At 38.9% G+C, this 17,717-nt stretch overlaps 1 protein-coding gene across 3 annotated transcripts in view; it reads right to left on the bottom strand.

Moving 5' to 3' along the window:
* Positions 1-17,717, bottom strand: part of CLYBL (citramalyl-CoA lyase) — a 172,257-nt gene that overhangs the window by 20,822 nt on the left and 133,718 nt on the right. For all 3 annotated transcript variants that reach the window (XM_058419445.1, XM_058419446.1, XM_040056475.2), the window contains exons 3-6: positions 7,590-7,778; positions 3,818-3,919; positions 1,961-2,054; positions 423-590 (exon numbers count right to left, since the gene is read on the bottom strand). In XM_058419445.1, the coding sequence (XP_058275428.1) occupies positions 423-590; positions 1,961-2,054; positions 3,818-3,919; positions 7,590-7,778 (553 nt within the window). The remainder of the gene's footprint in view (positions 1-422; positions 591-1,960; positions 2,055-3,817; positions 3,920-7,589; positions 7,779-17,717) is intronic.

Below are 17,717 nucleotides of genomic sequence, written 5' to 3'. Positions count from 1 at the left end.
AGCTGTTAATATACGAGATTTACTTCTCAACTTTTTTGCCTAAAAAGTATTTTTTAACTGCTACCGTTGTTCAAAGAAAGAGAAAGGGCTCCAGTTGTGGAGGAGCCTTTGCAGAGTACAGTATTGCCTTTCCTGTGCTCTGTGAAGGGAGGAATCACTGCACAGCCTCTACACCAACTTCTCTTCAAAACCAGTCACATGCTTCATGACAAGCAGTTTTAAAAAGCAGCCTGTGACTTTTCAGGCAAAATTTCCAGACATAATTTTTTAAGATAGTAATAAACACAGAAGATATCAATGAGTTTTTCAATAAATTACCTGAAACAAAAATCAAGTTATTTGTCTAAGTGACAGTAAACATCACAACGTATTTAAAATGAACAAGATCCGCGTTCTTTTGAGACATCGGCAGAAAGTCGTACCAGTGAATCCCATTAAGGCACCTTCCCTCGATTGCCTGCGGAGCCCATCTTCATCATGGAAATCAATGTAAACAAGGTCTATTGCTTGAAGGCCAAATGCCTTTGCTGTGACTATTATTTTTTGCCTGGCATATAGAATATCGTGAGTTTCCTTACTGCTCGTTGCACCTAAGAAAATAATGAGAACAAAGAAAAGCTGACAAGAGTGTTTTAAACCTTTCTGTTTTAAATATTTCTTATGTTAAAAAAGGGGGAAACTTTCGAGATTCCATATAACTGATTCAGAAAATAGAAGAGGGGTGTAAGGCTATACTATAGAGTCAAAATTATACTCTTCTGAAGAAAAAAAAAAGCCGCTTTTGCAAAAATAAAAAATAATGTCCCTTTAAACACAAGCTTATAAATTCAGATTTTGATTTAGTTTAAATCAGAAGTTGAAAGCCTGAAGTCAGTGTAAGCTTTGTCTGGTAAAGACTGCTGACTTGGCTAAAACGAAAGTAATTATTTGATTTTACTATACACTGCATGTACAGTAAGAAGCATTACAGCAAGAGAAGATTTACACAAATTGATATACTGTGTCCAACTAAATGGTTAAAAAATTCACACTGGGAATAGAATTGCACTTTCCTTGGTTCTGATTCTTGTCACAACTGATGTCCTAAGCCGAATATTTAAGCTTTAGTATTTGAATGAAAAATTGATGGTAGATGATTTCTGAGAAGAAGCAAAAGTATTCATAAGACTTCATGTGCTCACAGGCTACCAGCTAAGCAACATACTCATGTGAAGGCTAGCGGGGAAAAAATAATAACAATAATAACCATAAGATAACTATTTAGATATAGATTTTCAGTCTGTAAGGAATATTTTTATAAAGCAATGCTGATTTTTACATTAACATGCGTATTTTTAATGTAGAAGTTCATAGCACTATGTTTTTATCTTTTATCTTTAAAACAGAAGCTAAGTGCCCCCTTATAAAAGAAATGGTGAAGCGCTTTTTATTTTTTAGGAAGACTAATAATGCTTTCATGTGAATATGTAACTGTATTGACATGTGACATTTAAAAAATAAATTTATGAAAGCAAAATGTAGCAGGACAGTATTTGTGCTTGATGTCAAAAGCCTGAGTGATAGTTGTATGTAAAGAAGTGGTGAAGCAGTCACCAGAATTTTATGACTGTCAAATGTAGTTCCAAAAAGCATGCAAATTTTGTTTATGGATAAAATATTTTAAAATTATTTCAGTGATTCAATAGGGACGTGTTGTGGTTTTTTTTTTTTTTCTTTCCCCATTAATTTTTGGTACTGACTGGCAAGAGGCACAAGAAAGTCTCCATGCCCTGTAGCACAAGGACCATGTTTTAAATTGCTAGTGGTACATTCTGCATTGAAAGGAAATTAAGGAGAAAAATGAAAACAAAAAATGCAGACTCAAGTGTCATTACTTTAATTATTGCTGTCAGAAATTTCACAGGCTTCTCCAACGCAAATGCCATACATAAACATTTACAGTAAAGAGACAAGTAACAACCTATGCTGGCACGGAAATCCTCTCCTCCAAAGACAACTGCATCCAAACGAAAGCCAGCCTGGGATCCTGTTCTCAGTGCTTCTTCACAGACAGCCTTCAAATGAGAACAGAGAATTAATATCTACAGAAATGTGGGATGCAGAGAGACTACAGAGGATATTGCAGCAACTCAGCCTTACCAATATCCTTCCGAGAATATTGCTTCTATGAAGCAAAGCCACTGTAGCTGCTTGACAATGCACAGTGCTTTAAAATGACTCAGCAAGAGAGAAAAAGTATTTTGCTTTCCTTAAGCACTCAGATAGCAAATACAGAACATCAATAACAGGTTCCCCACCTTCTGGTTTGCTTTATGCCTTGGGTGTTACTGTGACGACTACTTCAGATATTTATGTAGCAATATGAAACAAAACATTTGGCAAATATTGTGTAAAAACAAACAAAAAGCATTAAATTTGATTAGTTTGACATGGAGTATATCTGCATGAGAAACAGAAGTAAAGATCAGAATCTCTTTTATGAAATAAATAATATGAAAGGTTTACAATTATTTTAAGTTCCTTGCAGGATAGAAGGATTGCCCATTTAAAGTCTCTGGCTACAAATAACTAAAAATTAGCTAAGGAAGTTAAAAATGCAACAAGTGCCTCAGAAAAACATTAAAATAAAAGTAAAAAAAAAAAATGCTGCTGTAGCTTTTTTTCATGAGGAGAGTAGTATTGCTATTTTATATTGATGTTTGGATAATATTAGTATCTTTTAAGACTAAGGTGCATGGAGAGACACATATAATTACCAGCTCTAGTAATGGATGTTCTTCTAGAGCAGCTGGTGGGACACAGAATTATTCTTTAACAGAGCGTGCTTTAAAAGGGAACTCTCCTGCCAGTATCAGCAACGGCAGCATTAAAACCTCCACTATAAAATAGTGCAGGGGAAGAAAAACCTCAGTGGCTTAATGTATGATCTAATTCTGTGTTTGCACACCGGACAGGAGCGCGTGTCCATTTGGTTACTGCTTTATCGTGCTCGCACATAGGTTAGTGTGTGCTGTAAGATAAATGGCTGTATCAAACGATCACGCTGCCTGTGAGGTACTTCTGGAGGTACTTCTGATCTGTGTGTCCTCAGCTGGTCTGAAACTTTTCCCTTAGAGCTTGGGAGGGGATGCAGAGTTCCTTGTGCATGCACGAGTTCTTCCGTTTCATTACCACGTTACCTTGCCTTACTGAAAAACCTGGACTCGGTAGTAAATGGCTGGGGAGTGATTTATATTAAAATGAAATTTATAAATTAGATTTGATCTAAAATTCCCCCTAAAAAATGAGCATGTTCTCCAGGTATTTTCAAAGTAAATTCTGTTTCTAATCTTAGCATTAAACACTCCATCATATACACAAAGAAATGATAACATGGAATTTGGTTGTAATTAGTTGTTATGAGTAGAAACCATTATAAAGATGCAAGTTTAGCAATAGTGAAATGATGATTAACTCTTATTTCAGACTAAGTGTTACATGAAAGTTGCATCCGACAGCTACTAAATAGCCTGCAAACGCTGAGTATTCCAAATCTTTGGCGAGGCCCATTTCTACTCCAAGTGTCTTCAAAACAGTAACAGTAATGAAGAGATAATTTGTTATTTGGTGTGGACTGTCTGGAACTGTTCTGTCACTTGAATATTTTGAATTTATGAAGGCCTTTACAATACAAACATCAGAGTTCAACATGCAAATGTTTTTGGGGATTGAACAATACATTTTGTATTTTTTAACCACTTTTCCTTGGTGAAATTAGGGAGAGACTGAGGAGTATTCTGCTTATCCTAGTTTGCTGAGATGGCAAAGACTTTCTTACCTTAAAATTGAGTAAGCCCATTGCAGTTTCCACAAAGGGGATAAAATTCATTGGTTCTACAAGTGTTCGGCCTTTTAGGTGATGCAAGAATTTGTCTGAAAACTAAAACTAGACAGAATGAGTTATCAGAGGGAAAAAAAGAGAACAGTCTACATGTATACACAACATGGCAAATATTCACCTGACTGTAACAAACACCCCTCCCCACCCCAAAAACCTGATAACTAAAAAAATTAAAAAGCTTTTAACAAGGCCTGTGATTTGAAACTGCAGCATTCCCATACATTTCTAAATTTGGAGGCTGGTTTGCAAGAAAAAAAAAAAATAAAAAACCCCCAAGTTTAGCACCTCTCACCCTGGCTTAGTGAAATGCAAATCCGTGGGCTCTGGAAAACAATGAAGTGCTGCTGTACCTGAGGTCCGGTTTTGTTTCAGGTCCAGCACTGCCATCACTGGAAGCTCTCCCCAGCCTTCTAAGTGGCATCCGTATTATTCATTACGGCACCGTTACCCTTTTGTTCAATAGGCTTTTCTTCATAATTTTTTAGCTTACCTAGGAAGGCCTTAAAAAGGAAGTTTAATTCTTTGAAGACCAAAGCTTGCCAATTTTTTCCATGAGACCAGTTCACAGCTAGCTCTGAGCTGCCAGTGGGGTAGCCCAAATTCCAAAATCTATCATCTGGAAACATACAAAAGCTCTTGCACAGATTTTTTCCCCTTTCAAAAGGGGAAAAAAAAAAAAAAAAAAAGGGGAAAACCTTCAGTCCTATATTGTAAATGCATTATGTCTGTCCAGATCTAGTAATTTGTGTCAAGATAAACATATTTCAGGTACTGCAAAAATGTTAGTAAATAAACACAAAAATCACATATGCATATATTTTAAATTTAAGGAATATTCAACTATTAATGGATATCAAAGGAAAGGGAATTTTAATCATCTCTCCATTCAGTCTCAGTTGGGTAAATCATATCTAAGAGATTTGCATAAATATAAACCATCAAAGACTTTTCATCTTCAAAGGGGGTTTCAAGACCCTATAAGCTTTGTACTGTAATCATCGCAGGTCACAACCCTGCAGGAATAAGGCTGCTATGGCAACATAAAAAACTAATGCTTAAGGCTTAGCATAATATTCTGACTAATAGAAAGGAAACTCATTTTAAAAGCTGGCAGCCTATTTACCAGAAGCTGGATTAGAGGTGTTATTTCCCCTTTTAGCTTCCCCCCACCACCCCTCCCCAAAAGGAGGAAAATCTAATCACCCAGATCTTGGGAAAAAGAAAAAAAAAAAAAAAAGGGGAAAAAAAAAAACAAAAAAAAAGAAAAAAAAAAAAAAAAAAAAAAAAAGAAAAGGAAAAAAGAAAAGAAAAGGAAAAAAAAAAAAAAAAAAAAAAAAGAGCAAGCTTTCCAGCAATTTGCAGTAACTTTACAATTATGCCAAAATAGATCACAGCCTTCTCTGATGAAGAATTCTATGCTCCCATCTCTGCTCTGCATCATCACCATGGCCCTCTTGGTCACTTTTCTTTAGTGAAGAGAATTCCACTCAAAAATGTGCAAAAAAAAAAAAAACCCAAAAAAACCAATTCAATTCCCTCTGTACAGTAAGGCAGGTTACTACAGTGACAGAAAACAGTAAAGTTCACACAGGCAAATGCAGAAAATGAGGTAATATAATGGTATCAGCACATCTTCTTAAGACTTCTATCTGTTTTTTATTTTTTAAAAGGAAAAGGGAAAGTAAAAAAGTGCTGTTGTGTGTATATTTTAGGTGCAAGTTAAAGAGCAGAGTTCTCATTTTATTTTAAAATATTTTTAAAGTCACACTCCTGGAATTCTTGCTATCTTCTGTTTTGAGGGCAAAGCATAAAAAAAAAAGCACATTTAATTAAATATTGCCTGCCTTCCTTTCCCTTGTAAAAGATTTGCAATAAGCACCAATACAAAAGGTAACGAGTGGAGAAGTTTCAATTAATTTTTTTTTTTTTCAAAAGGAGACGATTAAATGTTTCCGGCCCGGTAAAGTGTTCATTTCAGGGAGAAAAGGGGAAAAAAAAAAAAGAAGGCGGAGGAAAAAAAAAAACCCACAAAGCTTGGGGAGGGGATGAAGTAGCAAGGCCTCAGCAATTCTTTCAATTCCAGTGCACACCCAATAGTGTGTCGGGAAGAATGCACACTGGTCGGGATTTGTGGGAGAATTGTCCCGCCACAAAGGAGGGAGAGTTACGCTTGTTATAGTCCAATAAGCCATGCCAGTCAAACAAGTACCCACACTAGGGACAAAAGGAAAGCAAGAGATTCTCACACAAAAGAAAACAAGTAAGCCCATCTTTTAGTTGTGCATCAGCCTCCAGGTTTTCTGCTGCACATAAATAAAAATGAAGGGGGGGAGCGGGCGTGCGTGGGGGGAAAGCAACAGCTTCTGGGAGGCTGAAAAATCACGGTGGAGTGAATTTTTGGAGGATTGGGAAAGGAAGGCAGTGGTGTTAGGCAGAATATGTTCTTTGTGCGCAAAGGTTGGGCAAAAGGAGAGCGAAGCAAAAGAAGGACAAAGAGGCAGAAGCTTCTGGGGCTGGCTTGTTTTCCATGATAGAAACACAAGTTAGTGAGAGGGAAAGTGGAAGAGGATGAGGGGACAAAGAGCCCTGGCATCCCATCTCCCTGCACAACCTACCTGGCGGCAGCAAGGGCTCTGCCATTTTGGTATCATGAATATTCATCACCGACAAGTTGCGTCTAACACTTACATGGCCGTAAACCCTGAGAGGTGCACTCTAGTTAATTTAATTACCCCTTGGTGGAAGGCGATGGCGAACCTTCCATCGCGAGTGGTGGAGGCCGAAGGGGCAGCGCCACAGAACGGACGGGGCCGGTCACGCACCCGGCGGATGGGGCTGCGCTCCATTGTGCGCTCAGCCCCATCTCAGTGGCTTGATCAAGGTTAGATGCTGAGATTAAAATAGATCCTAATACGCCTGCCTGCCTTTCATCACAGCTTGCACGCCTGCTAGTTGCTCAGCTAGTGGTTTGCAAAAATATAAAGTGAATAATTAAGCATTATTCCTTTACTGGTGTGTTATAGTAATAATGGTATATCCAAACAAGCATTCCTCTTTTTTGACAATTAAAACAATTATGGCATAATTAGGCCTATTTCAAAGTTTTCTTAAGTAATTTGACATGCCAACCATTTACATTTCAGGTTTTTATTGGCTGAAAAGTCAGTTGTGAAACACAAACACACCTGTCAGCAATTAAAAAGGAAGAAGTAGAGAACTGTTCAGGAAATAATATCTGTGCTAATTAAAAACACTAGTTAAAAGCTTCCTGTTTGTTCCTCCAGTTGCCCCAAGGAGTGACCTTCCCCCCAACCCATTTTTTCATATGTTGCTAACATGGTTTCCCATCTCCTGCCTCGAATGCACGTAACTAAAGCTCTTGGACAGACAATAATTTTGCTTGTTAGGGTACTCTGAGAGGAGTCAGGCACTTACCCTTCTACTTTTGATAATATATTCTGACAGCAATATTGCTTCTTTGTCAGCCGTGGAAGAAATACACCTGGTTTTCTTTATAAACGTGTTCCATATATGCTTTTTATACAGCACATCACACACACATTTAAGTGGATGCACTTCCCAATTACCTCAGCCAAGCAACAGTATGGTATTTGCAGGCTTCCTCTTAACTCACAGTCATTCATCTCTGTGCCTGTGTGAACTTGGCCCACCAGCTTCAGTCAAAAGCTCCTGTGTTGCTGGTACTCACCCATCTTATTTCCTCAACATTTTCAACCTTTGGCAGCATCATGCTTGAAGGAAGGGTCTCGGACTGCAAAAGCACCTGTAGATCTTCTTCTGCAAGGCCGCTGGACACAGAGTTTATCCTAACACATTTTTCAGCACGGCCAAAGTCAAACTCTGCAAGGGTTTTCACGATGGTCAGTCTTGCTTCTCTCTACAATATATATGAGTCCAGATGCACAAGAAAAGAAAAAGAAAGCATACTTTCTATTGACAGAAAAATGCACTGAGAAGACAACTTGTTGAAATGACACCAGGGAAAAGCTAGACAGCCTTAGATAGTGGTGTCCCCCAAATGTCTGTCACTCTTGGACTTTATTGAAGCAGTCATCACCAGAACCTCACAATTTTACCTTCCTCTTTACTGTTTCTTTATAACTGGTAAATTCAATGTGTGGGGTTTCTACCACTTGCAGAAAACAAGATTTTTGTGTCTGCTAGTGCTGAACATGTGTGCAAACCACAATTCTTTATGCTAACATAATGTGTTGCATTAACTGTCTGCTCTCTCAAAAATGGCATATTCTTAAATTTGCATAAAACAATTATTTTTGCAATTTAGCTCTATATTGCCTGAAAGTACAGATGTATATGTACTTCTTTGGTTTTCCTTTACTCCATGTATTCAAAGTGCATTAAAGGCAGTAATAGAATTCACAACTTGCATATAAAAACAACGCTGAAATAACTCTAAGGTTTTTCTTAGACCACATAAAAGGGTATTCTGTTGGCACAAAATAAAATCTCCAAAGACACGTGTTTTCCCTGGCCGTTTGCAATTTTTGTGAATGTAAATTTACAAGTCTGTTTAATAGTTGATTTGCATGAAGTATACCGGCATGCTTTTCTGAAATGAAATGCATTTCTTGGCCTGGAGAAAGGGGTAGGGGTTGAAGGAAGGTGCTGGGCTCCCTGTTTCCTGCCAACTGAAGTTTCAACCCCAAATTCCTCCCACTCACCAACAGCCCTTAACAAATTTGCATTGTCAAAATGCACACTTATCAAAAGTCATTTAATTTGTGAAGAGTTTTTATGGGGCTAATAAAACTTTAAAGCTCCTGACTCATGGAGGCTCAGGAATGACTTTAACAATATACAGTTGCTGAATAGAGATGCTTTTCAAGAAAACAGGCGAACTCAAGGGGGAGAAACAACAGCAAAAAAATCATCAAAGTTAATATCCAGACTAATACAAATCAGCAAGAGAGCACATGACAGTAGATTTAAACCAGACGGATGCAAACCTCTGCCGGCAAGAGGGGCAGAGGTGGTTTCCCAATGTGGTCTGAGTTAAACAGTGTGAGGGAACAGTAGCTTACAGTTGTCAGGACCGATGAGAACAGGGTCTTCCAGGCCGGTTTAAGACAGCTCAGCAGTGTACTGATTTACAGGGCTGGGACCCCTGATAATTAGGGTAAGTTTAGAGAAAAGCAATTGGTGGCTCTAACTGGTTAAAAGGAAGGAATAATGGAGCAGAAAGTTAATGAAATCTGAAGTGAACAGCCTTCAGCTTGGGGCTGCTAGCCATGCTCCTCCGAAGGCTGGGAGCATATGCCCGTTAATCGGACAGACGGGAACAAGGCACCCACATATGTATCCCTGGGTTGCTATCAAGGGGCATGTTCAGAGGTAATCTCTGGAAAATGCGACCCAAAACATTCAAACTGCTGTGAATGGACTCTGTCTGGGGCCATTAGGAAAGCCACATAAAGATTCATGCAGTTCAGTACAAACACATACATCTGGAAGACAGCTCCAGCGCACGGCTGTCTGAAATGGCTCTTCCAAATCAGGCAAACCCAACCACATGATGCCAATACCGGGAAATACAAACCCCCTGTGTTTCCCTTCTCTGACCTAGGGTAACGGATTTTAGGGCTGGGCTGAAAGTTTCTGGATATGATGCAGAAGGGTAGCTTAAAAACACACTCCAAACCAATTTATGCTTTTAACTAAAGTCAGATTATCACCATTTCAGCACACACCAATGCATTTGCAAAAGAGGGATCTTCTCAAAGTATCCTCTAAGGCAGCACTCAATTCCAGCTGAAGGCACATCTCCAGCAAACTTGCAGCCTAATTTGTCATGGTTTTTTTTCAGAATATAATAATGGGCACCAGACCATCTCATATCTATTTTTCTCCTCAGTCTGCAAACTCCCTTCCCAAAAAAGACAGATCGTGTCTTTCTAGGTATATTTCCATACAAAACACTTATTAACAGGCTGTTGCTGTTATCAATTTACATAAACTAAATGTGCAGCCCTCTGGTACTTATCCCAAAAATAACCAACAACTTCACTGAATTTATACCAACCAACAAACATGGGGAGGGGGTTGTTGTTTTTTTCCCATATTTTAATAGAAAATATGTCACTATGTTAGTTAACACACCCATGCCATCTGTTGGGTTGAGAATTGATGAGTTTTCTTAGAACTGCTATGTTTTAGATCTGTCTGCCTAGATACCCTAGGAATGGAAATGTTTTCTTTCCATGATGTAATACTTCTAGTCACTATCGTTTCCACAGCAAGAATCAATGTATGTTTTTAATTGTGGAACAAACTGATGGGACCTGACTGCCAAAGCCAAAGCTTGTGAGGCGGCTGACTTAGTGCCTACCCTTCCTACAATGGAGGAAATCCAACTGATGTTAGTTGGGGAGTATCAGGTTCCCATAAACATTTCCAATAAAACATTTCATGGGTAAATAAAACAAATATACACTCAAACCTTTGACCAAATGTACTAAAAACATGGAGAAAAGGGAGAGACCCCTTTCTGCCTCATTAGGGAAATGTAGATGCTATTCTTGTAGAATTCATGCAAAAGCTAAAATCCCAACCTAGGTAAACTACTTCAATATTATAACAGAGAAAAAGGTAGTCCTTGATACAATACTATCCTTACTGCCAAGAATGGAAAAACTAAAATTTTTAAGGAATGCTGAGAAAAATATTTGCCTTGTTCTTCACATGAAAACAACAACATCAGGTAATACTTTGTCATTAAATAATAGCTGATAAAGAAATAAACCAAATCATTAAATAAAATATTTCATGCTCAGGTAGCTTGGGATGGTGGTATCCTCCTTGGGTCCCATGTGACTTGGGTTCTTTACCAAACTAAACAACAGAGAAAGAAAACAGAGAGCTTCATGGTAAATAGTGATACTGTTAAAATATTCTAAATTTGCAGCTTGTGCTGGAAAGCTCACTGAGGGAAAAAAAGGCATGGTCAGGGTGGCTACTTTTGCACGCCTTCTGTTTGAGGAGGACACAGGAAGAGGTTCAGTACCACGTGCAGCTATGCCAACTGGTGAAGATAAAGGTTTCGGTGACGCAGCATTGCTCACAAATCCACTGCTACCCAAACACATAGACACCGAAATTAGAATGAGAATATGCACATTGCTGGCTCCACTGGCACCCATTAAAACTAATAACTAACCATCCTCCTGAGTTTCTAGCTCTGAATTATCAAATCTGCAAAGAAAACAACATCCGTCCACTTTTACACTCCAGTGGAAGAGGTGGTCCCTCGCGGCGGGGCTGCGCAGTCTCGCCATCTGGAGAATAAATCGAGTGTGAAGTACAGTATAGTTTGGGACCAAGCTCCATGGCGGCAGCCCAGCAGTGAGTTCATTAGTCCCAAACTTGTGGGGATTAGTGCAGTATCAACTCTACTGTCGGATGGGATCAGGCAGGCATATCGCGAGACTCGGGGAAGGGGGTGGCAGCAAAGAAGGAGCCCCTTGGGCTTGTTGATAAAACCACACTAAGTATGTACTTTTGGTGACAGTATTTGGAAACAGTTTCCCATCATCTGAATCAGTACCTTTCCATTTTTTCCATTTTTCCTTTTTTTTTCTTTTTCTCACATCTTTGTTTCCTTTACGTTATATGTCAAAACATAGAAATTTCCATTTCAGAACAGAAAAGATACAGAAGAAAAAATATCACAGAACTGGAAGTTCAGCCACCCACTCACCTTGGACACACTGTTAATACAGCAAAAATGAAGCAAAAATGCTCAGATTAACAGCAGATGGAAAAATTACATTTTCTTCTTTCTATTCTATCTGGTACAATTCCCTACAATCCTGCTTTTCAGCAATATAATTTCTAGACCTTCCTGATTTTGAGGACAAAATCCCTGCTTTGCTTTATTTTTCTTGCCTAGTTTTCCTCCTTTTTTTCTTAAGACCTCCAGGTCGTAATGTAAAGATAGTGGTCACACTTATATATATGTTTGTATATAGATCTCATCCTGTTAATATCTTTTGGTAACCGTTCTTTATATGGAAATGTAAATATATGATGCACTAAAATGTAAGGCCAGAATCTATCATCCTCAATGCCATAATAAGTTGGTATGTTTCAAATGGGAGAGGAAAAATTAATTACTACAATCACAATTCAAGTTCTTTTTTTTTGTGACATGTCTGACATGGTAAAAGCATACAATTATGTGTTAATGTTAATTTCTTGGAGCGGTTTGTTTACAGAACTTGACATTGCTGCATTTTTGTCACTTACATTAGTGCATGCCATATGAATGCCCCTATCAAATAAGATTCTGCAGAAATGCACATCTAGATCTAGATAGATAGATAGATAGATAGATATAGATATAGATATAGATACAGATATAGATATCATGTACCTATAGTAGCTTTTGTGCACAATAGAGTTTCAGCAGAGGAAAAGTCTGACATTTTCTTCATACTTAACTCTCTATCAGTGATGTCATACAGAATGATAGCATGCAAATGCCATTTAGTTTCAAATTCACAAATGGGATGAGCAAGAGAAAAGACAAATTACATTTGCTTTTAAGGAAACAAAGAGAACCGTTAATGTGGAGCAGAGCTTCTGAGAGCAGGAGGTACTTGTCCCATGAGACTTGCTTTCTATCTTACCCGTATCAGGAACTTGAGAGAATACATCTTTGAAATGCCAAGTACGTATTTCTAGTTAGTCTTGTTAGACTGAAAAACTGCTGCAAAATATGCTCAAAATCTCCAGAAAGTGGTTATGAATTATTCTTTTCTTATTGTTACCTCTGAGCAGATAATCAATGAGTTTTTAAAGATTTAAGAAATTTTAGAACACATTTTCTTTCAGTTCAACATGAAAAACACCAAACCCACCATGTAACCAATCCTTAAGGAGAAAAGGGGCAGGAGTGGGGAGGAGGAGGGAGAATAGAGTCTCCATCATGGATGTTGGTGTTTCTCCTCTGTATTTGAGGTAAACATATGTTTTTGCTTACTGCAAGACACTGATTTTGCTGCTACTCTTCCCTGAAATCTTCATATTATTTCTTTAATAATTATTTGGTCTTCTTTGTTTTTTTTTTTTTTTTAATACCAATCTTTTCACTTGTCTGAAAAAGATCCTTCATGACATCAAAATGAGTCATCTAACTCTGTGCACTTCTAGCATCTGCTGCTTTTCCTTCTGCTCTGCTAATTGTCGTTACATGCAGTACACGGTCTAGCAACACTAAAATGATGCAAACGTCAGTAGTCAGCATTGTGAACTAAGCAGCAGTTTAATTATGCTCTGCTGAGGACACCAAATTTCTTTGCCCATTTCTCTATAAGTTTTGTTTAAGGTCTGGGATCACATCAGTGCACTTATCAACAATAGCTACCCATTATTTTTAAAAGGCAGGACCTCTAAAAGCTGTCCAGGAAGAGCTGGGAGTGTTTGTTGCCATGTAAGCCTAGCAAGCCTCTCCCTTCCTCTACCACTGTGGACAATATAGATCCTGAAGATATTAGGTGGGAGCCTATCCAACACCATCAGAGTTGGGCAATTTCCACATATGGTGGTCAGGTGGCCTGTCCTGAGACACTCGGAGTGTGGAGAACCAGTGAACAAGAGCCTGAGGTTGTCTCATCCAGCAGCCAGGATCCAGGGCTCATGAATCCCAATAGAGCTTTGGGGGTGCTCAGCTATGGAAGTACTGAATTTCTGCTAAGGCTGACTGTCCAAGGATGTGGATATGAGTGCAACAAGACATCACTAGTTGTCATCAAGGTATTTTTCTGACTTGCACATATCTCAGAGAAATTTAAAGAGAGGCCAGTAGTCTGCTAGGAAGAACTGGCACTTAGTAATATTCACATAATATGAGGACTGAGTATAAATGTCTTAGTAGCAAAAATGATACAGCATGGTACAAGTGTGTGTGTGTCTGTGTACATAAACACAGAGACAGGCTTACACCTTAAGACTATTTGTACAGAAATGTTTCAAGAGGTTTTAAATGATAGTAATATATACAGCAGCTTAAATAAATCAGTTTTGTTCTTGTAGGTAGGCAGCTATTCTTCTGTCTGCCAACTTGTATAAACACTTACAAAAGAGATGTAAAAAACCTTTCAATTAACACAAATCAAGCTAGCATTAATTTAAGCTGGCTGCAAGAAGTTGTGTCTTTACTTTTTTCCACTGGCTTTCGGAAGATACTTTTTATTTGTGACAGATTAGCATCACAAATGAAAATTCTTTAAAAAGCATCAGTGTTAATTAGTCTTCCTGGACAGTCCAAATGAGCTACTGCATGATGAAATAAGGCCATAAAATATGCAATCTAATATATCAATTAAAAAAAGGGTTATACTTTTCTTTTATCTGAACTTAACAGTATGTTAATTTTTATTTAAAATATTACAGTCTAAGATGTATTAACTTGGCAGTATGTAATAGATAACTATGGAAAATGTGTACATTTAGACATCTATTTTTTTATTTTTGCAAGTGCATCTTTTTGTTAATGTTGCAAATGAAATACACTGCCATCTGTCAAAAATACATCTGCTTTAGCAAACTATCAATCCCTCTTCAGCAACTGATTTCAGATGTGATGATTCTAAGTGAGATATGGATCAAATGTTTTAAAGATTGGCAAATTATTGCCTCAATTATTTAATAAATCAATTTAAAAAAAACCCCACACTTAAAGCTGAGAGAGGTAAACAGAGGCTTCCTGAAATAAACCCAGCTGGCCAGAACTTTATGCCTGCTTGTACTGGAGGAACCAGCGTCTGCCCCAAGCTGCTTAATCACTCCTAGGAATAAGGAAGGCATTAAGAAAAATCAGGTTAGGTGTGCCATGGCATCTTTTCTCCTTCTTCTTTTCTGGAATAAACTTGTCCCAGTTTACCTACAGACTCAATAAAACTATGTGTTTCAAAGAGAAGGCTTGTGGTTTCTGTCATTGTGCAAACACTGATTAACAGCTCTTATCTCAGTTTTCATAAAGTGCCTTATCTGCATTGGTAAATTAGAAAATTAATATTCTGTAATGTGATCAAAGCCTCACAGAATGCCCCAAGTCCCTGTGTTCACGGCTCATGTTCACAGCAAAACTGTAATGATACAAAAAAAAGCTCTCACCTCTTCATTTTCAACTTATATTTTAAAGTTAAGTGCTGTCACCTTGTAGATGCATGTATATCCATGCACTGGGGATTCAAAACCAAAATGACTCACTCAGGTGTCTTATGCTGGGCAAGGCACTCCCAGGAAGTCCTCCCAAAAGATGGGTTCTTGAGCCATCTGGAAGAGGACTTCTGAAACCTTCTCACCCCACAGGCATTTTTCTAAAAGTAGAAATCACCTCACATAGTACTGAATATGCCCTTGTGAGATCATGCCATTCACATGAATTTCCACGTACAGACTCTCTGAGAAAATCTACACCATTGGATTACTTTAGCTCCCAGCTTCCCCTGGACGTTTTGAGTCTCAGCTGCCCACAAGGCACAACTGCTCATGTACATGCAGACTCTCCTTCGGGGGACCCAATCATCTATTTCCTCCAGGTGTGGTTCCAGAGATAGATCTCTCCAGGCACCATGCCCAGAGAGTGATTTGGGCAGGACTGCACCAAGTTCAGCTGCCTCCACCCTGCTCCTGTGACACAGCTACAGCAAAGCTTGCTTCCCTCCAAACACTCGCATGAGCCGTCTTGCCAGGCCCCAGGGTGTGCAACACATCCTCAGCTGAAGTTTAAAAACCTCATGGTGGTATGCCACCCTGCTCATAGGCTGGAAATAGAAAGAAAAACCACCCAAAAAACAACCATACTACAAACCTATCTATTCCATCAAAACCCCATGAGGAGACACAGAGCACCCATGTCCTACTTATCCATCACTGCTTAATCTGTTCTAGAGATTTGCCCCTATACCACGCAGGCGCAAACCCCTCTGTTACACTAGGTGAGGGCAGAAGGGATCTCTCCTTGGATCACATGCATTTAGCATCGTAGAAGTAACCTATAATTGCAGTAATTACTTCTGTGGGAGAATAATGTTATGAGATGTTCAACACAGGAAACTTTGATCTAACGAGCTTGGCACTAAATTGACACAACTCTTGTCTTCCTGCAAAGCCACCTTGTTTTATAATTGTATCTCTCAGCCAGTGCTCACCTTAACAAAGACCCAACTCACTAAGCTGGATTTTGCCAGAAATCCTTCTTCTTTCTCTACCAGAAGACGGGCTTCCTTTTGATAGAAATCCCACTTGGATGGCTGACTGGGATGAGTCAAGGAGCCCAAGAATCTCACTTCACCCCAAATGCAGATTTTAGCAACAAAACTAAATGTTGTCCCACAGGCAACATTCTCTCAGACACTCCATATGATGAGGCAATGCCCACTACACCTTCTAGCAGAGTCCCTGAAGGATGGGCAGTAGCACAAAAGCAGTTGCCCTCTCTACTTTCTGCTCCCACCCCAGAAGTGGGAGAGGGGAAACAGCACCAGAATGCCATGTCCCATGTGTCCCCGTGTTGGCAGTGACTAGTTGAGGCAGAGAGTGATCCCTGATACAAAACAAAATTATTAAAAATAAACCCCATAACTCATGTATTCATGGCAAGGAGTACAAATCTTGCAGAAATTAATTCATTTGTGTTCTGTGGTCTAAACAAAACCTGACAATGTGAATTTTTCCCTGCCTAGACCTGTGATTGGTGTCAAAGGAACTGAGATTTTTTGCCAGGGACCTGAGAAGGTGGTTGTTTTCTAGCTCAGATCTCACCTGTGTCAATCCTACAGTTGTAGGGTGATATTTGTACACTGATAGATGTATTGTACTGGTACCATACAATACACACCTTTATAGACATGGTGAGAATTGTCTACTGGTGCTCTTCAAAACCTGATTAAGTTCCTCATTTAGATATTCCTGATTGCAGTGGAACAAGTAACTGGACCTTGTAACATTTCCTTCCCTAAGCTTTCTTCAACTTACTTCCCTGATGAAATAAATTATTTTTAAATGCTAGGCTGACTGAGAAAGTGCTCCCCAGTGGGGCTTCTGGAATATCTATGAATTTTAAAGCAAAGTTGGTGCATATTTCCCAATAAAACAATAAAATAAACCAATATATGATTATTTCTTCAACATCTAAGCAGTTCCTATCTTCTGCTAATTCTCATTCCATGCCCCGCTTTTTCCTTATGCAAGCATTTCCGATCAACTTTTTCTCAAGCTGAGATGCAAACTGGATCACTGAAGCAATCCCATTAGAGAAACTCAAGTTCTTCTGTGTGGGAGAGCAGAAATTTGTATTTTTTTAACTCCAGCCCATTTAATCAATCCTGTTTACAGCTTGGCCAAACAAACAATTGCAGCACTTCAAGCAAGGGCATGGTAAAAGATGACAATTAGCACCTAGGAATAGCTAGAAAAGCTGCTAGGAAGCAGCTAGCATGGAAGAAGGAACTTCTTGAGCTGTTTTTGTTTTTCCACCAGAGCCCAGCCAGCTGAGCATCCACTGTTGCACCTAGTTTGTGCAGGAGGAGAGTAGTAGGTAGGATTCAGGCAAATGCCTGCATCCTTTAACAACCCTCACTACAAGGCCCCATTCTTGCATCCATATATATTTCCCCATAAAATTACCCCAGCACAACCAACAGGGGCATCTGGAAGCAGAGCACCTTGTTAAATCATTGATTACTCGACTAACACAACTTCTGTCTTCATTTATGTGGTTCCCTTCATAACATTTTTCCAGACCTGAATATGCAGGGCTCCTTCACCTGTGCTTTTGTTAACTACTCTTGCA

This window comes from Hirundo rustica, chromosome 2 (assembly GCF_015227805.2).
Source record: "Hirundo rustica isolate bHirRus1 chromosome 2, bHirRus1.pri.v3, whole genome shotgun sequence".
Lineage (NCBI taxonomy): Eukaryota > Metazoa > Chordata > Aves > Passeriformes > Hirundinidae > Hirundo > Hirundo rustica.
Note: the sequence above shows the minus strand (reverse complement) of the source record. Positions and strands in the feature narration are given on the sequence as shown.